Source organism: Vidua chalybeata, chromosome 28 (assembly GCF_026979565.1).
Source record: "Vidua chalybeata isolate OUT-0048 chromosome 28, bVidCha1 merged haplotype, whole genome shotgun sequence".
Lineage (NCBI taxonomy): Eukaryota > Metazoa > Chordata > Aves > Passeriformes > Viduidae > Vidua > Vidua chalybeata.
The window spans coordinates 4,480,366-4,507,461 of NC_071557.1; the positions used below are offsets into that span (position 1 = coordinate 4,480,366).

Genomic DNA, 27,096 nt, shown 5'->3' on the forward strand with positions numbered 1-27,096 from the left:
GGGTAATTCTGGGGTACGTTTGGGGTTTTGGGTAATTCTGGGGTACGTTTGGGGTTTTGGGGTAATTCTGGGGTACGTTTGGGTTTTTTGGGGTAATTCTGGGGTACGTTTGGGGTTTTGGGGTAATTTTGGGGTACGTTTGGGGTTTTGGGGTAATTCTGGGGTACGTTTGGGGTTTTGGGGTAATTCTGGGGTACGTTTGGGGTTTTTGGGGTAATTTTGGGGTACGTTTGGGGTTTTTGGGGTCCATTTGGGCTCAGGGGTGTTTTTGGGGTGCCCTGAGCCCGTTTTTGCCCCCCAGTGCCCCCCAGCCTCCGCGGCGTCGCCGACCCCAACCCCAAAAAGAGAAAATGTCCCCGAGGGGCAGGGCCCGACGGGCGGGGAGCAAGGTGAGGCACCCCAAAAATCCCCCCGAACCCCAAAATCCCCCAAAATCCCCCTGAAAATCCCCCCAAAATCCCCCCAAAATCCCCTCAAACCCCAAAAATCACCCCGAACCCCCAATTCCCCCAAAATCCCCAAAAATCCCCCAAATCCCCCAAAACCCAAAATCCACCCCCAACCCCAAAATCCCCAAATACCCCCAAAATCCCCCAAATTCCCCAAAATCCCCCCAAAATCCCCCCCAAAAATCCCCCCTGAATCCCAAAATCCCCCAAAAATCCCCTGAAAATCCCCCAAAAATCCCCCCAAAAATCCCCCAAAAAATCCCCCCAAACCCCAAAAATCACCCCGAACCCCAAAATCCCCCAATTCCCCAAAATTCCCCAAATCCCCCAAAAATCCCCCTCAAAATCCCCCAAAGATCCCCCCGAACCCCAAAATCCCCCAAATTCCCCAAAATCCCCCCAAAATCCGCCCAAAAAGCCCCAAACCCCCCAAAAATCTCCCCAAGAATCCCCCAAAATCCCCCAAAATCACCCCAAAAATCACCCCAAAACCCCCAAAATCTCCCCAAAATCCCCCAAAATTCCTCAAAAAAATCCCCCAAATCACCCAAAATCCCCTTGAACCCCCCAAAATCCCCCCAGAAATCCCCTTGATCCCCCCAAATCCCCCCCAAATCCCCCCCAAAATCCCCCAAAACCCTCCTAAAATTGCCCAAAAATCCCCCAAACCCCCCCAAAAAATCCCCTAAAAATGCCCCAAAAAATCCCCAAATCCCCAAAATCCCCCAAAGATCCCCCAAACCCTCCAAAAATCCCCCAAAATCCCATGACCCCCCAAAATCCCCCCAAAAATCCCTCCAAAATCCCCAAAAAATCCCCAAAATCCCCCCAAAATCCCCAAAAAATCCCCAAAAAATCCCAAATCCCCCCAAACCCCCCCCGACCTCTCCTGTCCCGCGGCAGCCGCGCGGCTCCGGGAACCCCCTGCAGAGCTTCCGCTTCGCCCGGCGCGGGCACGGCCGGGCACGGCCGGGCACCAACTGAGCACCTGGGCACGGCCGGGCACAGCCGGGCACCAACTGAGCACCTGGAACACCTGGCACACCTGGGCACGGCCGGGCACCAACTGAACACCTGAACACCTGGGCACAGCCGGGCACAGCCGGGCACCAACTGAGCGCCTGGAACACCTGGGCACAGCCGGGCACAGCCGGGCACCAACTGAGCACCTGGGCACAGCCGGGCACAGCCGGGCACCAACTGAGCACCTGGAACACCTGGGCACAGCTGGTGCTCATCCTCAGTTGGGGATGGCACCAACTGAGCACCTGGCACACCTGGGCACGGCCGGGCACCGACTGAGACCAGCACACCTGGGCACAGCCGGGCACGGCCGGGCACCCCCTGAGCACCTGGAACACCTGGCACACCTGGGCACCGCCTGAGACTGGCATGGCTGGGCACACCTGTGGACACACCTGGGCACCCCCTGAGCCCATGGGGGCACCTGGGCACAGCCGGGGGCACCCCCTGAGCCCACTGGTGACCTGTGGGCACACCTGGGGGCACACCTGGGCACCCCCTGAGCCTGGGCACGCCCTGGTGCCACCACGGCCACGCCCTGACCCCCCCAGTGCCACCCTGGGGACCCGGCTGTCACCCGCTGTGCCACGCTGGGGACACCAGTGCCACCCTGTCACCCCCAGTGCCACCCTGGTGCCACCCTGTGCCACCCTGGGGACCCGGCCGTCACCCCCTGTGCCCCCCCGTGCCCCCCCCGGCGGTTGGTGACAAATAAAGGTGCCAAGTTGTGCCCTGGCATCCCCTGGTGTCCCTTGGTGTGACGGGGCCGGGCACGGTGCCAGGCGGGCGTGGGTGCCACGGCGGGGCCGGGCTGGGCAAAGGTGCCAGGGCGGGACCCCCTGCTCTGTGCCCCTTTCTGTGCCCCCTGCTCTGTGCCCCTTTCTGTGCCCCCTGCTCTGTGCCCCTTTCTGTGCCCCCCTTGTGCCCCTTTCTGTGCCCAAGGCCACCAACAGCGGGACGAGGACACCCGAGGGTGGCACCGGGGGCATCGGGGGCCTGGCAACCCCTGGGGACACTGGAGGGACACGCGGGGGTGGCACCGATGGCATCGGGGGCCTGGCACCCCTGGGGACATGTGGGGGTGGCACTGAGATGGCATCTGGGGGCTGGCACCCCCTGCGGGGACACACGGGAGGGGTGAGGGTGGCATCGGGGACGCTGGAGGGGGGCAGGGGTGGCATCTAGGGGCTGGCACCCCTGGGGGACACTGAGGCGTGGCACTGGGACACACGGGGCTGGCACCGGTGGCATCGGGGCGCTGGCACCACGAGGGGACACGTGGGGGTGGCACCGATGGCATCGGGGGCTGGCACCCCTGGGGACACTGGTGGGGGTGAGGGTGGCATCGGGGGCTGGCACCCCCGGGGGACACGCCCGAGGGTGGCACCGATGGCACGGGGGGCTGGCACCCCTCGGGGGGACACTCGAGGGTGGCACCGGGACACTCGAGGGTGGCACCGGACACTCGGGGTGGCACCGGGACACTCGAGGGTGGCACCGCCCCGCCCCGGTGCCATCGGCGACGGGCGTGGCACCGATCGCGGTCCAAGGCCCCGGACCCGGCGGGCACCGGGGACAGAGGGCACCGGCTGGCACTGGCACACGGGGATGGCACCGGCTGGCACTGGCACACGGGGATGGCACCGGGGTGGCCCTGGCACCGCCGGGATGGCACCGGGGTGGCCCTGGCACAGCCGGGCACGTGCCCAGGGCGTGGGGGGCACCACGGCGTCACCCCCCGGATGTGGCACTGGCACAGGTGCTCGTGGGTGCCATCCCGATGCCACCCTGGTGCCACCCTGGCCCCCCACATTCCCCAAATCGGCACCCGTGGCTGCCCCCGATGCACCCTGGTGCCACCCTGACCCCCAGTTCCCCGTTTTCTCCCCATTTTGGTGCCCCCCGTGCCACCCTGGTGCCACCCTGGCCCCAATTCCCCATTTTCCCCATTCCCGTGCCGCCTGTGCCACCCTGTGCCACCCTGGCCCCCAGTTCCCGTTTCCCCCATTTCCCCGGTGCCCATTCCCATGGGTGCCACCCTGACCCCCTGACCCCCTAGATCCTCGTTTTCTCCCCATTCTGGTGCCCCCTGTGCCACCCTGGCCCCAATTCCCGTTTTCCCCCATTCCGGTGCCCCCTGTGCCACCCTGTGCCACCCTGACCCCCAGATCCCCGTTTTCTCCCCATTCTGGTGCCCCCTGATGCCACCCTGTGCCACCCTGACCCCCAGATCCCCGTTTCCCCCATTCCCGTGCCCCCTGTGCCACCCTGGCCCCCGGTTCCCCGTTTTCCCCCATTCCGGTGCCCATGGGTGCCACCCTGGTGCCACCCTGACCCCCAGTTCCCCGTTTTCCCCCATTCCCGTGCCCCCTGTGCCACCCTGTGCCACCCTGACCCCCAGTTCCCCGTTTTCCCCCATTCCCGTGCCCCCTGTGCCACCCTGTGCCACCCTGGCCCCCGGTTCCCCGCTTTCCCCCATTCCGGTGCCCGCCGCCGCCCGCAGGTGGCACTGCCGCCCCGCGCCGCTGGGTGCCAGCCGCGGTGCCCCCTGATCGATCGATCGATCGCTGCGGTTAATGATCGATCCCGCCCGCCGCTGATTGGCCGCGCCGCCATCGTGCCAGCCGTGCCCTCCCCGCCTGGCACCGCTGCCCGGGGGGGGTTTAAAGGCGCGCCCGGCACTCGGGGGCACCCCCGGCAGCATGGCACCCGCCCTGGCACTGCCCGCCGCCCTCCTGGCGGCGCTGCTGGCGCTGGTGAGGGACGGGCGACACCGCGGGGGCACCGGGAGTGGCACCGGGGGGGCGGGGGGCACGGCGCGGTGCCAGGCGGCTGGCACTTGGGTGGCACTTGGGATATTTGGGGGTGGCAGAGCCAGGGGACACGATTGTGGTGCCAGGCGGGTGGCATTTGGGTGGCATTTGGGTGGCACTTGGGGGCACCATTCTGGTGCCAATCGGGTGACATTTGGGTGGCACTTAGGGGCACCCTCGTGGTGCCAGGCGGGTGGCATTTGGGTGGCATTTGGGTGACACTTAGGGGCACCCTCGTGGTGCCAGGCGGGTGGCATTTGGGTGGCACTTGGGGGCACCATTCTGGTGCCAATCGGTTGGCATTTGGGTGGCACGGCGCGGTGCCAGTCGGGTGGCATTTGGGTGGCACTTGGGGGCACCCTCGTGGTGCCAATCGGGTGGCATTTGGGTAGCACTTGGGGCACCCCTGTGGTGCCAGTCGGGTGGCATTTGGGTGGCATTTGGGTGGCACTTGGAAGGTTTGGGGGTGGCAGAGCAGGGGGCACCATTCTGGTGCCAATCGTGTGGCATTCGGGTGGCACTTGGTGGCAATTGGGAGCTGAGGGTGGCAGAGCCAGGGGGGCACCACTGTGGTGCCAATCGGGTGGCATTTGGGTGGCATTTGCGAGGTGGGGGTGGCGGAGCCAGGGGGGCACCATCGTGGTATTTGGGAGGGGCTGAGGGTGCCACCTCGGAGGTGCCCTTTGGGTGCCCACCGGGCGCCCACTGGGTGGCATCTGGGTGGCATTCAGAGGTGGCAGGGCCGGGACACCGCGCAGGTGCCCACTGGGTGCCCTTTGGGTGCCAGTCAGGGCTGATCTGGAGGAGCTGGGAGTGGCAGAGCCGCTCCCTGTGGTGCCCTCGGGTGGCACCCGGGTGCCAGCCGGGTGGCACTGGGGGGGTGCTGTGCGGCAGAGCAGGGGGACGCTGCCGTGGTGCCCATCAGGTGCCACCTGGGTGGCATCTGGGTGGCATTTGGGGGGGAGTGAGGGTGGCACAGGGTGGGACACCTCCGTGATGCCCATCAGGTGCCACTTGGGTGGCATTTGGGGGGGGTAGGACACCTCCGCTGTGCCACTCAGGTGCCACTTGGGGGGTACTGGGGGTGGCACAGGGTGGGACACCCCCGTGGTGCCCACCGGGTGCCATCTGGGCATCATTCAGAGGATCTGAAGGTGGCACAGTGTAGGGACACCTCCGTGGTGCCCGTCAGGTGCCACCTGGGGTGACCGGGCCTGGCACAGTGTGTGACACTGCTGTGGTGCCCACCCGGTGCCACCTGGTGTGACCGGGCCTGGCACAGTGTGTGACACCCCCGTGGTGCCCACCCGGTGCCCCCTGGTGTGGCCGGGGGTGGCACAGTGTGTGACACCGCCGTGGTGCCCACCCGGTGCCACCTGGTGTGACCGGGCCTGGCACAGTGTGTGACACCCCCGTGATGCCCACCCGGTGCCACCTGGCGTGGCCGCGGGTGGCACAGTGTGTGACACCGCCGTGGTGCCACCTGGGCGTCGCTGGGACGAGCCGCAGCTGGCACCGCTGCGGCGACGCCTCCTGGGCGCCCGCCCTGGCGGTGCCCGCAGCGCGCCGTGCCCACCCGTGTGCCCGCAGGCGTCGCCGTCGCTGACCCCCGTGCGCCAGGCCGGCGTCTGCGCCTTCTACGGCGAGTGCGGGCGCAACCCGGAGGTGAACGCGTCGCTGGTGCCCTCGCAGGTGCCCTGCCTGTCCAACACGCCGGCGCGGGTGGCATCGGGCGCGCTGCTGGCGCTGCTGCGCTCCGTGTGCCCCGAGCTGGCCCGCGGCAGCGCTCGCGTTTGCTGCAGCCTGGGCCAGCTGAGCGCGCTGCGCCTCAGCGTGGGGCTCTCGGGCGCCGTGCTGGCGCGCTGCCCCGCCTGCGCCCGCAACTTCGCCAGCCTCTACTGCCACAACATCTGCAGCCCCGACCAGAGCCTCTTCACCAACGTCACCCGCGTGGGCGAGCGCGCCGCGCCCGGCGGCGGCCGCGCCGTGCTGGAATACCGGCTCTTCTACCGGCGCCGCTACGCCGAGGCCGCCTTCGCCTCGTGCCGGGGCGTGCGGCTGCCGGCCACGGGCGGCTACGCCATCTCCACCATGTGCGGCCGCTACGGCGCCCGGCTGTGCACGGCCCAGCGCTGGCTGGACTTCCAGGGCGACAAGAACAACGGGCTGGCGCCGCTGCAGATCGACTTCCAGCTGCTGCCCGACGGCGCCGAGCCCGGCGAGGGCATCGCGCCGCTGGACGCGCCCGCCTGGCGCTGCGACCAAGCGCCGGGCGAGGGCCAGGAGCCGTGCTCGTGCCAGGACTGCGCCCTGGCCTGCCCGCCCGTGGCGCCGCCGCCGGGCCCGCCGCCGCCGTTCCGCGTGGGCAGCGCCGACGGCGCGCTGGTGCTGTGCGCGCTGCTCTTCGCCGGCCTCGCCCTGGCCTTCCTGGCGGCCGCGCTGCGCCGCCGGGGCGCCGCTGCGGAGGAGCCGCGCGGCCGCGGGCGCCCGAGGCGGCTGGGCGAAGGCTGGCAGCGCGTCCTGGAGCGGGCGTTCCGCCGCTGGGGCGAGGCGGTGGCGGCGCGTCCCGTGCCGGTGCTGGCGCTGGCGCTGGCGGCGGCCGGCGCGCTCTCGGCCGGGCTCGCCGCGCTGCGCCTGACCACGGACCCCGTGGAGCTGTGGTCGGCGGCCGGCAGCCGCGCCAGGCAGGAGAAGGCGTTCCACGACCGCCACTTCGGGCCCTTCCTGCGCACCAGCCAGCTGATCGTGACGGCGCCGGGGCGGCCCGGCGAAGCCTACGACTCGGTGCTGCTGGGCGCCAAGAACTTCAGCGGGGTGCTGGCGCTCGACGTGCTGCGGGCGCTGCTGGAGCTGCAGGGCGAGCTGGCGGGCGCGGCGGCCTGGGCGCCGGGCGCGGGCAGGAACGTGACGCTGCGCGACGTGTGCTACGCCCCGCTGAACCCCCGCCAGCCCCGCGTGGGCGACTGCGCCGTGTCCAGCGTCACGCAGTACTTCCAGAACAACCGCAGCCGCCTGGAGGCCCGCGCCTGGCAGCAGGACGGCAAGCAGCAGGGCGCCGTGGACTGGCACGACCACCTCATCTACTGCGTCAAGTGGGTGCCGCGCGGGGGGACCGCGGCGTGCCAGGGCTGGTGCCCAAGGGGTGCCGGACACGGCACGGTGCCCCCGGGGTGCCAGGGGTGGTGCCCAAGGGGTGCTGGACACGGCACGGGGGTGCCCGGGTGTGGGGTTTGGGTGTCCCAAGGGGTGCTGGACACGGCACGGGGGTGCCCAGGTGTGGGGTTGGGGTGATGCCCATGCGAGTCTATTTTTAGGTGCCCCTGGGGTGCCCGGGTGTGGGGTTTGGGTGTCCCAAGGGGTGCTGGACGTGGCACGGTGCCCCTGGGGTGCCCAGCTGTGGGGTTTGGGTGTCCCAAGGGGTGCTGGACGTGGCACGGTGCCCCTGGGGTGCCCAGCTGTGGGGTTTGGGTGTCCCAAGGGGTGCTGGACGTGGCACGGTGCCCCTGGGGTGCCCAGCTGTGGAGCCACCCGTGTCTCCCCCATCACTGTGGGGTGCCAGGCCGTGTCTCTGCTGTGCCACCTGCGTGTCCCCCACCATAGCCGGGCGCTCCCAGGTGCCACCCACATGTCCCCCATCACAGCTGGGGTGCCAGGCCGTGGGTTCGGGGTGCCACCCTCGTGTCCCCCATCACAGCTGGGCTGTCACCCGCGTGTCCCCCATCACTGTGGGGTGCCAGGCCGTGTCTCTGGGGTGACACCCGCGTCCCCCACGGCAGCCGGGGGTGCCAGGCCGTGTCTCTGGGGTGCTACCCGCGTGTGCCCCGGGCCAGCCGGGGTGCCCGGCGGGCACAGGCGGGCACGGCCCCGCTGACGCCCGCGGCGCTGTCGCCCCCAGCTCGCCGCTGTCGTTCAAGGACATCACGGCGCTGGAGCTGAGCTGCATGGCCGAGTACGGCGGGCCCGTGTTCCCCTACATCGCCCTGGGCGGCTACCGCGGTACGGGCACCGCGCGGGCACCGCGTGGGCACTGCCATGGCCCGCGGTACGGGCACCGCATGGGCACTGCCATGGCCTGCAGTACGGGCACCGCGCGGGCACTGCCATGGCCCGCGGTACGGGCACCGCGTGGGCACTGCCATGGCCCGCGGAACGGGCACCGTGCGGGCACCGCGCGGGCACTGCCATGGCCCGCGGTACGGGCACCGCGCGGGCACCGCGTGGGCACTGCCATGGCCCGCGGTACGGGCACCGCGCGGGCACTGCCATGGCCCGCGGTACGGGCACCGCGTGGGCACTGCCATGGCACTGCCATGGCCCGCGGAACGGGCACCGCGCGGGCATCGCGTGGGCACTGCCATGGCACTGCCATGGCTCGCGGTACGGGCACCGCATGGGCACTGCCATGGCACCACGATGGCACCCGGATGTCACTGTGGTGTCACCCCCATGTCACCTCCATGTCCCTGCGGTATGGGCACCGCGATGGCACCGCCATGGCACTGCTGTGGCACCCCCACGTCACCCCCGTGTCACCTCCATGTCCCTGCGGTGTGGGCACTGCGATGGCATCGCCATGGCACCGCCATGGCACTGTGGTGTCACCTCCCATGTCACCTCCATGTCCCTGCGGTATGGGCACCGCGATGGCACCGCCACGGCACTGCTGTGGCACCCCCACGTCACCCCCGTGTCACCTCCATGTCCCTGCGGGACAGGGCTGGGCACCGCGGTGTCACCCCCATGTCACCTCCATGTCCCTGCCATGTCACCCCGATGTCACCGCGGTGTCACCTCCATGTCCCCGCGGTACGGGCACCGTGCAGGCGCCGCCATGGCACCACAGTGTCACCCCTGTGTCCCCTCCATGTCCCCGCCGTGTCTCCACTGTGTCCTCACGGTGTCCCTGCGATGTCCCCGTAGTGTCACCTCCATGTCCCTGCCATGTCCCTGTGGTGTCCCTGCCATGTCCCCGCCATGTCCCCGCCGTATCCTCGTGGTCTCACCTCCATGTCACCTCCATGTCCCTGCAATGTCCCCGCCGTGTCCCTGCCATGTCCCCATGGTGTCCCCGCAATGTCACCTCCATGTCCCCACCGTGTCCCTGCCATGTCCCCGCGGTGTCACTGCCATGTCACCGCCAGGACCCACAGTGTCCCCACGGTGTCCCTACAATGTCCCTGTGGTGTCACCTCCATGTCCTCGCCATGTCCCCGCAATGTCCCCGCCATGTCCCTGCCATGTCCCCGCAGTGTCCCTGCCATGTCCCCTTGATGTTCCCATGGTGTACCCACCATGTCACCACAATGTCCCCACCATGTCCCCGCCGTGCCACCGCAGTGTCCCCATCATGTCCCCACAGTGTCCCCGCGATGTCACCTCCATGTGCCCACCACGTCCCTCCGATGTCCCCACGGTGTTCCTGCCATGTCCCCTCCATGTCCCCAAGGTCTCCCCATGGTGTCCCTGTGATGTCACCGCAATGTCACCACCATGTCCCCGCCATGTCCCCACGGTGTGCCCGTGGTGTCCCCACAGTGTCCCCGCCATGTCATCGCAATGTCCCCACCATGTCCCCGCTCTGTCCCCGCAGTGTCCCAGCCACGTCCCCGTGTGTCCCCGTGGTGTCCCTGCCATGTCCCCACATGTCCCCACGTTGTCCCCGCGGTGTCTCTGTGGTGTCCCCGCGGTGCCCCCACCATATCCCACGTTGTCCCCACGTGTCCCTGCGATGTCCCCGCATTGTCCCCGCGGTGTCTCTGTGGTGTCCCCATGTTGTCCCCGGGATGTCCCTACAGTGTCCCCACCATATCCCGTGGTGTCCCCACATTGTCCCCGCGGTGTCCCCGCATGTCCCTGCATTGTCCCCGCGTGTCCCTGCATTGTCCCCGTGTGTCCCCGCGGTGTCCCCGCGGTGTCCCCGCGTGTCCCTGCATTGTCCCCGCGTGTCCCCGCGTGTCCCCGCATTGTTCCCGGGGTGTCTCTGCGATGTCCTCGCATTGTCCCCGTGGTGTCCCCGCATTGTCCCCGCGTGTCCCCGCGTGTCCCCGCATTGTCCCCGCGGTGTCCCCACATTGTCCCCGCGTGTCCCCGCATTGTCCCCGTGTGTCCCTGTGTGTCCCCGTGTGTCCCCGTGTGTCCCCGCGGTGTCCCCGCAGTGTCCCCGTGTGTCCCCGCGGTGTCCCCGCATTGTCCCCGCGGTGTCCCCGCATTGTCCCTGCGGTGTCCCCGCATTGTCCCCGCGTGTCCCAGTGTGTCCCCGTGTGTCCCCGCGGTGTCCCCGCGGTGTCCCCGCATTGTCCCCGCGTGTCCCCGCGTGTCCCCGCATTGTTCCCGGGGTGTCTCTGCGATGTCCTCGCATTGTCCCCGTGGTGTCCCCGCATTGTCCCCGCGTGTCCCCGCGTGTCCCCGCATTGTCCCCGCGGTGTCCCCACATTGTCCCCGCGTGTCCCCGCATTGTCCCCGTGTGTCCCTGTGTGTCCCCGTGTGTCCCCGTGTGTCCCCGCGGTGTCCCCGCAGTGTCCCCGTGTGTCCCCGCGGTGTCCCCGCATTGTCCCCGCGGTGTCCCCGCATTGTCCCTGCGGTGTCCCCGCATTGTCCCCAGCAGTGTCCCCGTGTGTCCCCGTGTGTCCCCGCGGTGTCCCCGCGGTGTCCCCGCATTGTCCCCGCGTGTCCCCGCAGGGTCGGAGTACACGGAGGCCGAGGCGCTGATCGTCACCTACTCCCTGAACAACTTCCCGCCGGGGGACCCGCGCCTCGAGTGGGCGCTGAGCTGGGAGCGGCGCTTCCTGGCCGTGGTGCGCGACTTCCAGCGCCGCCACCGCCACCTCGCCGTCACCTTCATGGCCGAGGTGCGGCGCCGTGTCCCCTGTGTCCCCTCCGTGTCCCCTGTGTCCCCTCCGTGTCACCACCGTGTCACCTCTGTACCCCCTCCCTGTCCCCTCCGTGTGCCCTCCGTGTCACCTCTGTCCCCTCCGTGTCACCTCTGTGTTCTCTCTGTGTCTCTGTGTGAGCCCTGTGTCCCCTCCCTGTCCCCTCCGTGTCCCCTCCGTGTCCCCTCTGTCCCCTCCGTGTCACCTCCATGTCACCTCTGTGTCCCTGTGTGAGCCCTGTGTCCCCTCCCTGTCCTCTCCGTGTCACCTCTGTATCCCCTCCCTGTCCCCTCCGTGTGCCCTCCGTGTCACCTCTGTCCCCTCCGTGTCACCTCTGTGTTCTCTCTGTGTCTCTGTGTGAGCCCTGTGTCCCCTCCCTGTCCTCTCCGTGTCCCCTCTGTATCCCCTCCCTGTCCTCTCCGTGTCCCCTCCGTGTCCCCTCTGTCCCCTCCGTGTCACCTCTGTGTTCTCTGTGTCCCCTCTGTGTCTCTGTGCCCTCCGTGTCCCCTCTGTCCCCTCCGTGTCACCTCTGTGTTCTCTGTGTCCCCTCTGTGTCTCTGTGCCCTCCGTGTCACCTCCGTGTCCCCTCCGTGTCACCTCTGTTTTCTCTGTGTCTCTGTGTCAGCCCTTTGTCCCCTCCCTGTCCTCTCCGTGTCCCCTCCGTGTCCCCTCTGTGCCCTCCGTGTCCCCTCCGTGTCCCCTCCATGTCCCCTGTCTCCCCTCCCTGTTCTCAGTGTCCCCTCTGTGTCACCTCTGTGCCCTCCGTGTCCTCTCCACGCCCCGCCGTGTCCCCTCCGTGTCCCCTCCGTGTCCCCTCCGTGTCTCCTCTGTGTCCCCTGTGTGCGCCCCGTGTCCCTGGTGCCCCCCGTGTCCCTGTGCTTTTTATGTCTCCACGCCCCCCGTGTCCCCGTGCCCCTTCCATGTCCCCGTGTCCCCCATGCCCCCCGTGTCCCCGTGCCCCCTCTATGTCCCCGTGTCCCCCATGTCCCTGTGTCCCCATGCCCCCTCTATGTCCCCGTGCCCCCCATGCCCCTGGTGCCCCCCATGCCCCTGGTGCCCGCGGTGCCCGCGGTGCCCCCTCAGCTGTCGCTGTCGCTGTCGCTGTGCCCTCAGCGCTCTCTGGAGGACGAGATCAACCGCACGAGCGGGGAGGACCTGCCGGTGTTCGCCACCAGTTACCTGCTGGTCTTCGCCTACATCGCGCTGGCCCTGGGCGAGTACACGGCCTGGCGGCGGGTGCTGGTGAGCCCGGGGGCACGGGGGGCACGGGGGTGGCACAGGGACATGGTGAGCCCGGGGGCACGGGGGGCACGGGGGTGGCACAGGGACATGGTGAGCCCGGGGGCACGGGGGGCACGGGGGGCACGGGGGTGGCACAGGGACATGGTGAGCCCGGGGGCACGGGGGGCACGGGGGGCACGGGGACATGGTGAGCCCGGGGGGATCGGTCTGGGGGGTTCTGGGCGGTTCGGGGGTGCCAGTCCGGGGGTGACCAATCCAGGGGTGCCAATCCGGGGGTGCCAGTCCAGGGTTGCCGAGCTGGGGGTGCCGATCCGGGGGGGTTCGGGGGTGCGGACCCGGGGGTGCTGACCCGGGGGGGCTCGGGGGTGCCACCCCGGGGGTGCCGCAGGTGGAGTCGAAGGTGACGCTGGCACTGGGTGGCATCGCCGTGGTGCTGGGGGCCGTGCTGGCCGCCATGGGGCTGCTGGCGCTGCTGGGGCTGCCCTCGTCCCTCATCATCATCGAGGTCGTGCCCTTCCTCGTGCTGGCCGTGGGCGCCGACAACATCTTCATCTTCGTGCAGGAGCTGCAGGTGCGGGCACCGCGGGCACCGGGGGCACCGGGGGCGCCGGGGAATGGGGGGCCACTGGGGGATGGGGGGCACGGGGGGAACCGGGGCACCGGGGGCCACTGGGGGATGGGGGGAACCGGGGAACACCGGGGCAACAGAGGCACCGGGGGTTGGGGGGCACCGGTGGCACCGGGGGCGACTGGGGGGGCACTGGGGGGCACTGGGGGATGGGGAGCACCGAGGGCACCGGGGGCACCGGGGGAATCGGGAGGCACCGGGGAGAACCGTAGGGGCACTGCGGAATGGGGGGCACCGAGAGGCACGGGGGGCACTGGAGGGCACGGGGGGACGGAGGTGGCACAGGGACATGGGGGGCACAGGGCGGGCACAGGGTGTCCCCCGGACCTGGGGGTGCCCCTGGGTATCTGAAGGTGCCCCGGGGTATCTGGGGGTGCCCCTGGGTATCTGAGGGTGCCCCGGGGTATCTGGGGGTGCCCTGGGCGCCCCCCGGACCCGGGGGCGCCCCTGGGTGCCCCTGACCCGGCCCTGGCAGCAGCAGTCGCAGCGGGAGCCGGGCGAGACGCGGGAGCAGCACGTGGGGCGGGTGCTGGCACAGGTGGCACCGAGCATGGTGCTCTGCAGCCTCTCCGAGACCCTCTGCTTCCTCCTCGGTGCGCCGGGGGCACCGCGGGCACCGGGGGGCACGGGGGGAGCGGGGGGAGCGGGCGGGATCAGGGGCACAGAGGGCACCAAAGGATGGAGGTGGCACAGGGACGTGGGGGGCACAGGGGGCACAGGGACATGGGGGACATGGTGGGCACTGGGGGCATGGAGGGCACAGGGTGGGCACAGGGATATGGGGGACATGGGGGGCACAGAGGGCACAGGGACACGGGGGGCACCGGAGGATGGAGGTGGCACAGGGACATGGGGGGCACAGGGGGCACAGGGACATGGGGGGCATGGGGGGCACTGGTGGCATGGAGGGCACAGGGTGGGCACAGGGACGTGGGGGGCACAGGGGGCGCAGGAACACGGGGGGCACAGGGTGGGCACAGGGACGTGGGGGCACAGGGGACACAGGGACACGGGGGGCACGAGGGGCACAGGGACTGGGACAGGGACAGGGACATGGGGGGAACTGGGGGCATGGAGGGCACAGGGTGGGCACAGGGACGTGGGGGGCACAGGGGACACGGGGGGCACACGGACACGGGGGGCACAGGGGACACAGGGACAGGGGGGGCACGGGGGGCACCGAGAGGTGCCAGGATGCCAGGGGGATGCCAGGGGGATGTCCCAGTGACCCAGGGGGTGCCAGGGGCGTTCCAGGGGGTCTCCGGTGACCCGGGGGTGCCAGGGGGGTGCCAGGGGGTCTTTGGTGACTCGGGGGGTGCCGGGGGGTCTCCGGTGACCTGGAGGTGCCAGGGGGTGCCAGTGACACGGGAATGCCAGGGGGATGCCAGGGGATGTCCCAGCGACTCAGGGGGTGCCAGGGGGGTGCCAGGGGGTCTCCGGTGACCCGGGGGTGCCCGGGGGTCCCGCAGGTGCCCTCTCGTCCATGCCAGCCGTGCGCACCTTCGCCCTCACGGCCGCGCTCGCCATCGCCCTGGACCTGGCACTGCAGCTCTCGGCCTTCGTGGCACTGGTGGCACTGGACAGCCGCAGGCAGGAGGTGGCACCGGGGGCACCGCGGGGCACGGGCTGGGCACGGGGCGGGGGTGAGGGTCCCCGGGGTGGGCACGGGGTGAGTGAGAGGTCCCCAGGGTGGGTACGGGGTGGGCACAGGGTGGGTGTGGGGACCCCAGGGTGGGCACGGGGACCTCAGGGTGGGCACAGGGTCGGCACAGGGTGGGTGTGGGGACCCCAGGGTGGGCACGGGATGGGTGAGAGGTCCCCAGGGTGGGCACGGGGTGGGCACGGGGTGGGTGTAGGGACCCCAGGGTGGGCACGGGATGGGTGAGAGGTCTCCAGGGTGGGCACGGGGTGGGCACGGGGCAGGTGTGAGGGTCCCCGGGGTGGGCACAGCGTGGGCACGGGGACCCCAGGGTGGGCACGGGGACCCCAGGGTGGGCACGGGATGGGTGGGAGGTCCCCAGGGTGGGCACAGGGTGGGTGTGGGGACCCCAGGGTGGGCACAGGGTGGGTGTGGGGACCCCAGGGTGGGCACAGGGCGCCAATGGAGCCGCCAGGGTGGGTGAGGGTCCCCAGGCTGTGCCCAGGGTGGGCAGGGGACACCCGCGGGGCACGGGGGTGGGGGGGCCGCAGAGGAGCCGTGCCAACCCCCCTGTGCCCCCCAGGCCGGGCGCTTTGACTTCTGCTGCTGCTGCGGGACGGGCAAGGGGGGCACGGCCGGGGTGGGCAGGGGGCTGCTGCGCCCCCTCCTCGAGCGCTACTACACCCCCGTGCTGCTGCACCCCCTGGTGCGGCCCGCCGTGGTGAGGGCACGGGGGGCACGGCGGGCACGGGGGGCACGGGGGGAATTGGGGGGCACTGGGGACACTGGGGGCACTGGGGGCACTGGGGGAATTGGGGGCACTGGGGGAATTGAGGCATTGGGGCATTGGGGGCACTGGGGGCACTGGGGGCATTGGGGGCATTGGGTGAATTGGGGGCATTGTGGACACTGGGGGCACTGGGGGCACTGGGGGCATTGAGGGCACTGGGGGCAGGGGGTCACTGGGGGCATTGGGGGCATTGGGGGCACTGGGGGCACTGGGGGCATTGGGGGCACTGGGGGAACTGGGGGCATTGGGGGCTTTGGCGGCATTGGGGGCTTTGGGGGCAGGGGGGCATTGGGGGCACTGGGGGCAATGGGGGAACTGGGGGCACTGGGGTCACTGGGGCATTGGGGGCACAGGGGGCATTGTGGGCATTGGGGGCACAGGGGGCTTTGGGGGCACTGGGGGCATTGGGGGGCATTGGGGGCATTGGGGGCATTGGGGGCACTGGGGGAACTGGGGGCATTGGGGGCACTGGGGGGCATTGGGGGCATTGAGGGAACTGGGGGCATTGGGGGGCACTGGGGGCAGTGGGGACAGGGGGGCACTGGGGGAATTGAGGCATTGGGGCATTGGGGGCACTGGGGACACTGGGGACACTGGGGGCATTGGGGGGCATTGGGGGAATTGGGGGCATTGGGGATATGCGGGTGCCCTGGGAGGTTTGGGGATTTTGGGGTGACACAAGGGGTCCATGGGGGTTTGGGGGTTCCAGGGTTTTGAGGTTCGGGGGTTTGGGGGTTCAAGGGTTCGGGGTTTTGGGGTTTGGGCGCTCGGGGGTTCAGAGTTTTGGGGTTTGGGGTCCCTGGGGTTTTGGGGTTCGGGGCATTTGGGATTCGGGGGTTTTGAGGTTCGGGGGTTCGGGGTCCCTGGGGTTTTGGGGTTCGGGGCGTTTGGGGTTCGGGGCGTTTGGGGTTCGGGGGTTTGGGGGTTCGAGGGTTCGGGGTTCTGGGGTTCGGGGTCCCTGGGGTTTTGGGGTTCGGGGCATTTGGGATTCGGGGGTTTTGGGGTTCGGGGGTTTTGGGGTTCGGGGGTTCAGAGTTTTGGGGTTTGGGGTCCCTGGGGTTTTGGGGTTCGGGGCGTTTGGGGTTTGGGGGTTTTGGGGTTCGGGAGTTCGGAGTTTTGGGGTTCGGGGTCCCTGGGGTTTTGGGGTTCGGGGTGTTTGGGGTTCGGGGGTTTTGGGGTTCGGGAGTTCGGAGTTTTGGGGTTCGGGGTCCCTGGGGTTTTGGGGTTCGGGGTGTTTGGGGTTCGGGGGTTTTGGGGTTCGGGGCATTTGGGGTTTTGGCGTTCAGGGTCCCTGGGGTTTCAGGGTTCGCTCCCTGAGCAGAGCCCCTGCCCAGGTGCTGCTGTTCCTGTTCCTGGCCTGCTCCGGGCTCTTCCTGCTCTTCCACGTGTCCGTGGGGCTGGACCAGGAGCTGGCACTGCCCGAGGTGGGCACCGCACCCGGGCACCGCGGGCACAGCGCGGGGACAGTGGGGGGGACAGCAGGGGACACAGCAGGGGACAGCGGGGGGATAGGGGGACGGGGGGGGACAGGGGGACACAGTGGAGACACACCAGGGGACAGAGGGGGGACACAGTGGGGACAGTGAGGGACACACCAGGGAACAGCGGGGACACAGCAGAGACACACGAGGGGACAATGAGGGGACACATGAGGGGAGAGCGGGGACACAGCGGGGACACCCCAGAACAGCAGGGGGACAGAAGGGACACACCGGGGACAGCGGGGACAGCGAGGGACACACCGGGGACAGCGGGGACATGGGGGGACACCGGGGCACAGTGGGGGACACATGGGGGGACAACAGGGCCCTCAGGGGACATCCAGGGGGGTGGCCCCCATGGGGAGGCTTGGGGACACGTGGGGGTGACATAAGGGGACATGGGGGGTGAGCCACCTGGGGGTGCTGGGTGGGTGACACGGCCCTTTATGGGGACACATGGGGGTGTGACATGGGGACACATGGGGGTGTGACACGGGGACACATGGGGGTGTGACACGGCCCTTTATGGGGACACATGGGGGTGTGACATGGGGACACATGGGGGTGTGACACGGGGACACATGGGGGTGTGACATGGGGACACATGGGGGTGTGACACGGGGACACATGGGGGTGTGACATGGGGACACATGGGGGTGTGACACGGGGACACATGGGGGTGTGACATGGGGACACATGGGGGTGTGACACGGGGACACATGGGGGTGTGACATGGGGACACATGGGGGTGTGACACGGGGACACATGGGGGTGTGACATGGGGACACATGGGGGTGTGACACGGGGACACATGGGAATGTGACACGGGGACACAGGGGGGTGTGACACGGGGACACATGTGGGTGTGACATGGGGACACATGGGGGTGTGACATGGCCCTGTATGGGGACACACAGGGATGCTGGCACCCCTTTGGGACCCCTTTGGGTATCTTCGGGACTCCTTTGGGACCTCTTTGGGACTCCTTTGGGACCCATTGGGTGCCCACCATGGTGGTCCTTAGGTGACCATTGAGTCTCCATTGGGTGCCCATTGGGTGCCCATTGAATGCCCATTGGGTGCTAATTGGGTGCCCATTGGGTGCTAATTGGGTGCCCATTGGGTGCGAATTGGGTGCCCATTGGGTGCCTATTGGGAGCCCATTGGGTGCCCATTGAATGACCATTGAATGCCCATTGGGTGCCCATTGAATGACCACTGAATGTCCACTGGATGACCATTGGGTGCCAATTGGGTGCCCATTGAATGTCCATTGGGTGCCCATTGGACGCCCATTGAATGACCATTGAATGCCCACTGGATGACCATTGGGTGCCCATTGAATGCCCATTGGGTATCCATTGAATGCCAATTGGGTGCCCATTGGATATCCATTGGGTGCCCATTGAAAGCCCACTGGGTGACTATTGGGTGCCCATTGGGCGCCCATTGAATGCCCATTGGGCACCCATTGAATGCCCATTGGGTGCCAATTGGTTATCCATTGGTTGTCCATTGAATGACCATTGAATGCCCACTGGGTGCCCATTGAATGCCCATTGGGTGCCCATTGGGCATCTACTGGAACCTCATTGGGACCCCATTGGGACCCCTTTGGGACCCCTCTGGGACCCCTCTGGGCCCCCGTGTGCCGCCGCGCGGGTGCCACCCCTGCTGCCCGTCTGTCCCCAGGACTCGTACCTGCTGCCGTACTTCTCGGCGCTGAACCAGTACCTGGCCGTGGGTGTCCCCACCTACTTTGTCACCACGGGCGGGTACAACTTCTCCTCGGAGAACGGCACCAACGCCATCTGCTCCAGCGCCGGCTGCGACGCCGACTCGCTGACCCAGACCATCCAGCTGGCCACGCTCTTCCCCAACGTGTGAGTGGCTGGCGACGCCCGCGGGCACCCGGGCCGGCCGTGCCCGGCTCGTGCCAGCCCCGTGCCCCCTGTCCCAGGTCCTACCTGGCCATCCCGGCCACCTCGTGGGTGGATGATTTCCTGGACTGGCTGAACCCCATGGTGCGCTGCTGCCGCATCCACCAGAGCGGGGAGCACAAGGGCGAGTTCTGCCCCTCCACCAGCAGTGAGTGCGGGCCGGGGGGACGGCGGCTACTCGCTGGTGGCCACTGCGTGCCCACCGTGGTGGTCCTTTGGGGTACGTTGAGCGCCCACCACTGTGGCCACTGGGTGCCCATCATGGTGGTCCTTAGGTGTGCGTTGGGTGCCCACCACCGTGGCCACTGGGTGCTCAGCATAGTGACCAATGGGTGTCCATTGGGTGTCCATTGGTTGTCCATTGGTGCCCATTGAATGACAGTCAGGTGCCCATTGGTTGCCACCTAAGTGTCCATTGGGTGTCCATTGGGTGTCCATTGGGCACCCATTGATTGACTATTGATTGACCATTGGGTGCCCATTGAGCACCCATTGAGTGACCATTGGGCGTCCATTGAGTGACCACTGGGTGTCCATTGGGCGCCCATTGGGGGACCATTGTGTGTCCATTGGGCATCCATTGGGTGGCCATTGGGTGTCCATTGAGTGACCACTGGGTGCCCATTGGGTGCCCACTGATTGACCATTGAATGCCCATTGGGTGCCCATTGAGCACCCATTGATTGACCATTGGGCGCCCATTGAGCGCCCATTGAGTGACCATTGGGTGTCCATTGGGCAGCCATTGAGTGACCATTGGGCACCCATTGAGCACCCATTGAGTGACCATTGGGTGGCCATTGGGTGTCCATTGAGCGCCCATTGAGTGACCATTAGGCACCCATTGAGCGCCCATTGAGTGACCATTGGGTGTCCATTGGGCGGCCATTGGGCGGCCATTGAATGACCATTGGGTGTCCATTGAGCACCCATTGAGTGTCCATTGGGTGTCCATTGGGCGCCCATTGAGCGCCCATTGATTGACCATTGGGCGCCCATTGAGCGCCCATTGAGTGACCATTGGGTGGCCATCGGGTGTCCATTGAGTGACCATTGGGCACCCACTGAGCGCCCATTGAGTGCCCATTGAGTGACCATTGGGCGTCCATTGAGTGACCATTGGGTGTCCATTGGGCGCCCATTGATCACCCATTGGGCATCCATCGGGCGCCCATTGGTCGCCCACCACGGCGGCCATTGGGTACCTGCAGTGATGACCACCGGGCGCCGGCTTGTTGCCGCCATGGTGGCCGCGGTGCCCAGCGGTGCCCGGTGGCCGTGCTGAGCCCGCGTGTGCCCGCAGCCGACCCCAGCTGCACTTTGGGCAAGTGCCTGAGGGAGGTGCGGCGGCCCACGGCCGCGGAGTTCCAGCGCTTCCTGCCCTGGTTCCTGCAGGACCGGCCCACGCTGCAGTGCGCCAAGGGGTGAGTGGCACCGCCTGGCACCGCCTGGCACCGCCTGGCACCGCCTGGCTGTCCCCCGGTGTCCCCCGGTGTCCCCTGACCGTCCCTGGTGTCCCCGCAGTGGCCTGGGCGCCTACGACACGGCCGTGAGCATGGACAGCAACGGCACCATCCTGGGTGAGTGCGGAGTGACCGCTGAGTGACCGCTGAGTGACCGCTGAGTGACCACTGACCACTGAGTGACCGCTGAGTGACAACTGAGTGACTGCTGAGTGATCACTGAGTGACCACTGAGTGACCACTGACCACTGAGTGACTGCTGAGTGACTGCGGAGCGCTGAGTGACCACAGAGTGACCATTGAGTGATCACTGACCAGAGTGACCACAGAGTGACTGCTGACCTCTGAGTGACTGCTGAGTGACTGCTGAGCACTGAGTGACCAATGACCACCAGCGTGACCACTGACCACAGAGTGACCACTGACCATTAGAGTGATCACTGACCCCGGAGTAACCATTGACCACAGAGTGACCACTGACCACCAGGGGTGACCACTGCCCCCATGGTGCCCACTGCCCCCGCAGTGCCCACTGCCCCTGGAGTGACCAGTGTTCCTGGAGTGACTTGGCCCCAGAGTGACCACTGCCCTCAGACTGCCCATTGCCCCCGTGGTGCCCACTGCCCCCAGAGTGACCACTGCCCCCAGAGTGCCCACTGCCTCCATGCTGCCCACTGCCCTCAGAGTGACCACTGCCCCCAAAAGGACCTCTGCCCTCAGAGTGCCCACTGCCCCTAGAGTGACCACTGCCCCCAGAGTGCCCACTGCCCCCAGAGTGACCACTGCCCTCAGACTGCCCATTGCCCCGTGGTGCCCACTGCCCCCAGAGTGCCCACTGCCTTCATGCTGCCCACTGCCCTCAGAGTGACCACTGCCCCCTGAGTGCCCACTGCCCTCAGAGTGACCACTGCCCCCAGAGTGACCACTGCCCCCAGAGTGCCCACTACCCTTAGAGTGCCCACTGCCCTCAGAGTGACCACTGCCTTCAGAGTGACCACTGCCCCCGCGGTGCCTGCTGCCCCCGTGGTGATTAGTGCCCCTAGAGTGACCACAGGCCCCATGGTGCCCGCTGCCCCCGAAGTGACCACTGCCCCCACAATGCCCGCTGCCCCCAGAGTGCCCACTGCCCCCATGCTGCCCGCCGCCCCCGCGGTGACTGGTGCCCTGCGGTGCCCGCTGCCCCGCGGTGACCGGTGCCCTGTCCGCAGCCACGCGCTTCATGGCGTACCAGCGGCCGCTGCGCACGTCCCAGGAGTACACGGGCGCCCTGCGCGCCGCCCGCGCCCTGGCAGAGCGCATCACGGGCACCCTGCGCGCCGTGCCCGGCACCGACCCCTCCTTCCGCGTCTTCCCCTACACGTGAGTGGCACCGCCGCCCCGCGGGCACCGCCACACGCGGGGGGACCCGCCGGGGGCACGGGGTCACTGTGGGTGCCCGCTGAGGGGCGGCCAGGTAGCGGTGCCCAGCTCGGGGTGCCCATCCCAGGGTGCCGGGGGTGCCCCGGTGCCCCTGTTGGGGGGCACTAGGATGCCCAGGTCAGGGCTTAGCGGGGGTCCCAACTCAGGGGTGCCCAGGTAAGGGGTGCCCAGGTAAGGGATGTCCACACCAGGGTGCCCAGTGCCAATTTGGGGTGCCTGGTGCCAATTTTGAGGTCCCAGTGCCGATATCGTATCCAGTGCCCGTTTTGGGGTGCCCAGTGCCCATATCAGGGGTCCCGGTGCCATCTCAGGATGTCCAGTGCCCATATCACGATACCCAATGCCCGTATCACGATACCCAGTGCCCATTTTGGGGTGCCCAGTGCCCGTGTCATGATACCCAGTGCCCATTTTAGGGTGCCCAGTGCCCATTTTGGGGTGCCCGGTGCCAATTTTGGGGTGCCCAGTGCCCGTATCACGATACCCAGTGCCCATTTTGGGGTGCCCAGTGCTCATCTCAGGGTGCCCAGTGCCCATGTCACGACACCCAGTGCCCATTTTGGGGTGCCCAGTGCCCGTATCACGACACCCAGTGCCCATTTTCGGGTGCCCAGTGCCCGTGTCACGATATCCTGTGCCCATTTTGGGGTGCCCAGTGCCCACTTTGGGGTGCCCAGTGCCCGTTTCATGATACCCAGTGCCCATTTTGGGGTTCCCAGTGCCCATTTTGGGGTGCCCGGTGACAATTTTGGGGTTCCAGTGCCTGTATCATGATACCCAGTGCCCATTTTGGGGTGCCCAGTGCCCGCGTCACGATACCCAGTGCCCATTTTAGGGTGCCCAGTGCCCATATCAGGGTGCCCAGTGCCTGTGCCATGACACCCAGTGCCAATTTTGGGGTTCCAGTGCCCGTGTCACGACACCCAGTGCCCATTTTGGGGTGCCCAGTGCCCGTATCACGACACCCAGTGCCCATTTTGGGGTGCCCAGTGCCCGTGTCACGATACCCAGTGCCCATTTTGGGGTGCCCAGTGCCCGTGTCACGATACCCAGTGCCCATTTTGGGGTGCCCAGTGCCCGTGTCACGATACCCAGTGCCCGTGTCACGATACCCAGTGCCCATTTTGGCATGCCCAGTGCCCATCTCAGGGTGCCCAGTGCCCGTGTCACGATACCCAGTGCCCATTTTGGGGTGCCCAGTGCCCATCTCAGGATGCCCAGTGCCCGTGTCACGATACCCAGTGCCCATTTTGGGGTGTCCAGTGCCCGTGTCACGACACCCAGTGCCCATTTTGGGGTGCCCAGTGCCCGTGTCACGATACCCAGTGCCCATTTTGGCATGCTCAGTGCCCATCTCAGGGTGCCCAGTGCCCGTGTCACGATACCCAGTGCCCATTTTGGGGTGCCCAGTGCCCGTGTCACGACACCCAGTGCCCATTTTGGGGTGCCCAGTGCCCGTGTCACGATACCCAGTGCCCATTTTGGCATGCCCAGTGCCCATCTCAGGGTGCCCAGTGCCCGTGTCACGATACCCAGTGCCCATTTTGGGGTGCCCAGTGCCCATCTCAGGATGCCCAGTGCCCGTGTCACGATACCCAGTGCCCATTTTGGGGTGTCCAGTGCCTGTGTCACGACACCCAGTGCCCATTTTGGGGTGCCCAGTGCCCGTGTCACGATACCCAGTGCCCATTTTGGCATGCTCAGTGCCCATCTCAGGGTGCCCAGTGCCCGTGTCACGATACCCAGTGCCCATTTTGGGGTGCCCAGTGCCCGTGTCACGACACCCAGTGCCAATTTTGGGGTTCCAGTGCCCGCGTCACGATACCCAGTGCCCATTTTGGGGTGCCCAGTGCCCATATATGGGTGTCCAGTGCCCATTTTGGGGTTCCAGTGCCCATTTCACGATACCCAGTGCCCATTTTGGCATGCCCAGTGCCCATCTCAGGGTGCCCAGTGCCCGTTTCACGACACCCAGTGCCCGTTTTGGGTTGCCCAGTGCCCATCTCAGGATCCCCAGTGCCAGCACGGTGCCAGCGCCGTGCCAGCGCGGTGCCAACATGGTGCCAGCATGGCGCCAGCACGGTGCCGGTGCAGTGCCAGCGCGGTGCCACCCGCAGGGTGACGTACGTGTACTACGAGCAGTACCTGACGGTGGTGTACGAGGGGCTGCTGACGCTGGCACTGTGCCTGGTGCCCACCTTCGCCGTGTCCTTCCTGCTGCTGGGCATGGATGCCCGCTCCAGCCTGGCCACGCTGCTCACCATCGCCATGGTGCTGCTGGGCACCGTGGGCGGCATGGCGCTCTGGGCAGTGCCCTACAACGCCGTGGCACTCATCAACCTCGTGGCGGTGCGGGGGCACGGCGGGTGGCACGGCGACGTGGGGTGGCACAGGGATGTGGGGTGGCAAGGGGACATGGGGCACGCTGGGTGGCACGGCGACGTGGGGTGGCACCGGGATGTGGGGTGGCACGGGGACGTCAGGTGGCACAGGGACATGGGGACACTGGGCACAGCGGGTGGCACAGGGATGTGGGGTGGCACAGGGATGTGGGGTGGCACCGGGACATGGGGCACACGGGCACAGCGGGCACGGCGGGTGGCACGGCGACATGGGTGGCACAGGGATGTGGGGTGGCACAGGGACACAGGGCACGGCAGGTGGCACGGTGACGTGGGGTGGCACGGGGACACGGGGCACAGCGGGGGCACAGCGGGTGGCACAGCGACGTGGGGTGGCACGGGGACACGGGGCACGTTGGGTGGCACGGTGACGTGGGGTGGCACGGCGATGTGGAGCACATGGGGCACGTTGGGTGGCACCGGGACGTGCGGTGGCACGGGGACACGGGGCACGTTGGGTGGCACGGTGACGTGGGGTGGCACGGGGACACGGGGCATGTTGGATGGCACCGGGACGTGCGGTGGCACGGGGACACGGGGCACGTTGGGTGGCACGGGGACACGGGGCATGCTGGGTGGCACTGGGATGTGGGGTGGCACGGGGACATGGGGCACGCTGGGTGGCACTGGGCACGTGAGGTGGGACATGGGGCGGCTCTGCTGGCACAGGGGGTGGCTCTGGTGGCACAGGGGGTGGCTCGGGTGGCACAGGGGGTGGCACGGGGGGTGGCTCTGGGGGCACGGGGGTGGCTCTGCTATCACGGGGGGTGGCTCTGGTGGCACAGGGGGTGGCTCTGGGGGCACGGGGGTGGCTGGGGTGGCACGGGGGTGGCTCTGGTGGCACAGGCGGTGCCCGGGGTGACAGTCGGTGCCCCTCAGGCCGTTGGCATCTCGGTGGAGTTCGTGTCCCACATCACCTGCGCCTTCGCCCGCAGCCGCCAGCCCACGCGGGTGGCACGAGCCGCCGAGGCCACTGTCACCATGGGCAGCAAGGTGGGCACGGGGGGCACCGCGGGACACCCTGCCGGGATCGGGGTGGCACCGCGGGACCCCGAACCCTTCTGGGGCTGGGGGTGGCACCGCGGGACCCCGAACCCTCCTGGGGCTGGGGGTGGCACCGTGGGACCTGCTGGGAGGTGGCACCGTGGGACCCCAAACTCTCCTGGGGCGGAGGTGGCACCCTGGGACCTGCTGGGAGGTGGCACCATGGGACACCAAACCCTCCTGGGCCGGGGGTGGCACCGTGGGACCCTCAGCGCTATCAGAGCCAGGAGGTGCCACCCCAAAATCTCCTGGGGGTGGGGGTGGCACCGCGGGACCCCAAACCCCAAACCCTCCTGGGCCAGGAGGTGGCACCATGGGACCCTAAAATCTCCTGGGGCAGGAGGTGGCACCGCGGGACCTCCTGGGGCTGGGGGTGGCACCGTGGGACCCCAAACTCTCCTGGGGCTGGGGGTGGCACCGTGGGACCCTAAAATCTCCTGGGGCTGGGGGTGGCACCCCGGGACCTGCTGGGGGTGGCACCCCGGGACCTGCCGGGGTGGCACCGCGGGACCTCCAGTTGCCGGGGTGGCACACGGGCCGCTGTCGCCGCGGGCCGCTGTCACCAGGGGTGGCCGCTGTCGCTGTCGCCGCAGGTGGTGGCGGGGGTGGCCATGACCAACCTGCCGGGCGTGGCGGTGCTGGCGTTCGCCAAGGCGCGCCTGGTGCAGATCTTCTTCTTCCGCCTCAACCTCATCATCACCGTGCTGGGGCTGGCACACGGGCTGGCGTTCCTGCCCGTGCTGCTCAGCTACATCGGTACGGGGCACCGCGGCACCGGGACGGGGACAGGGACAGGGACACCGGGACACGGGGACAGGGACACCGGGACAGGGGCACCGCGGCACCGGGACGGGGACAGGGACACCACGGCACCGGGACGGGGACAGGGACACCGGGACAGGGGCATGGGGACAGGGGCACCGCGGCACCGGGACGGGGACAGCGGGGCACGGGGACAGGGACACCGGGACAGGGGCACCACGGCACCGGGATGGGGACAGGGACACCGGGACAGGGGCATGGGGACAGGGACACCGAGGCACGGGGACAGGGGCACCAGGGAATGGGCATGGGGACAGGGACACCGGGGCATGGGGACAGGGACACCGGGACAGGGGCACCGCGGCACCGGGACAGGGACACCGGGGCACGGGGACACCGGGACAGGGACAGGGACACCGGGACAGGGGCACCACGGCACCGGGACGGGGACAGGGACGGGGACGGGGACGGGGACAGGGACAGGGACAGAGACAGGGACACTGCGGGCAGGGGGACAGGGACGGGGATGGGGACAGGGGCACCGGGACAGGGGCATGGGGACAGGGACACCAGGGCACGGGCATGGGGACAGGGACAGTGACACCGCCCCCACTGTCCCCTCAGCCTGGGGACAGGGACAGTGACACCGCCCCCATTGTCCCCACAGGGCCCAGGCCGCAGGTGCCAGCGGGGGAGGACGCGCCAGGGGACACCGCGCAGGGGACAGCGCTGGGCCTGGGCAACCCCCACTTCAAGGACACGGACACGGACACGGACAGGGACAGGGACAGGGACAGGGTCAAGGACAAGGAGAAGGACAAGGACACGGACAAGGAGAAGGACAAGGAGAAGGACACAGACAAGGACAAGGACAAGAAGGACAAGGAGAAGGACAAGGAGAAGGAGAAGGAGGAGAAGGACACGGACAAGGACAAGGAGAAGGACAAGGAGAAGGACAAGGACACGGTGTCCGGGAAGGGCTGAGCCCCCCTGTCCCCCCCGTGCCCCTCCCCCCTTTCTATTTAAACTGGTTTTGTCACATCCTGGACTGGTCGGACTGGGAGGGATGATGGGGGAGGGGTGCTGTGCCTCGGGTCCCAAATGTCACAGGGGCTGGGGACATTGGGACAGC

General features: G+C 68.1%; 2 protein-coding genes and 1 long non-coding RNA gene across 8 annotated transcripts in view; 2 read left to right on the top strand and 1 right to left on the bottom strand.

Moving 5' to 3' along the window:
- Positions 1-1,619, top strand: part of DDX56 (DEAD-box helicase 56) — an 18,696-nt gene extending 17,077 nt beyond the window's left edge. For 3 of the 4 annotated variants that reach the window (XM_053966483.1, XM_053966484.1, XM_053966485.1), the window contains exons 12-13: positions 302-389; positions 1,353-1,619. In XM_053966483.1, the coding sequence (XP_053822458.1) occupies positions 302-389; positions 1,353-1,527 (263 nt within the window). In that variant the 3' untranslated portion in view covers positions 1,528-1,619. The remainder of the gene's footprint in view (positions 1-301; positions 390-1,352) is intronic. The other variant, XM_053966486.1, reaches the window with a different exon arrangement.
- LOC128800963 (uncharacterized) lies at positions 1,351-1,824 on the bottom strand. Of its 3 annotated transcripts, none has more exons than XR_008435094.1 (4): positions 1,727-1,824; positions 1,598-1,657; positions 1,486-1,531; positions 1,351-1,437 (listed from the first exon to the last, which is right to left on the bottom strand). It is a non-coding gene; the product is annotated as an uncharacterized LOC128800963 (long non-coding RNA). The 3 variants fall into 3 exon arrangements; XR_008435095.1 differs by having other exon boundaries at positions 1,598-1,666; positions 1,718-1,766; XR_008435096.1 differs by lacking the exon at positions 1,598-1,657 and having other exon boundaries at positions 1,486-1,570; positions 1,727-1,785.
- A 2,249-nt stretch (positions 1,825-4,073) lies between these two features.
- NPC1L1 (NPC1 like intracellular cholesterol transporter 1) lies at positions 4,074-27,005 on the top strand (the record flags this gene model as incomplete). The annotated part of the gene is given in 20 exon segments (XM_053966667.1): positions 4,074-4,167; positions 4,170-4,228; positions 5,876-7,377; positions 8,181-8,281; positions 10,964-11,133; positions 12,268-12,396; positions 12,785-12,967; positions 13,503-13,617; positions 14,494-14,621; positions 15,247-15,384; positions 16,788-16,877; positions 18,627-18,817; positions 18,895-19,022; positions 20,178-20,298; positions 20,399-20,454; positions 21,546-21,696; positions 23,874-24,105; positions 25,038-25,151; positions 25,796-25,958; positions 26,632-27,005. Coding segments are annotated over 20 exon segments (4,182 nt in total), but the record flags the coding sequence as incomplete, so codon positions are not given.
- Between the last annotated feature and the right edge of the window lie 91 nt (positions 27,006-27,096).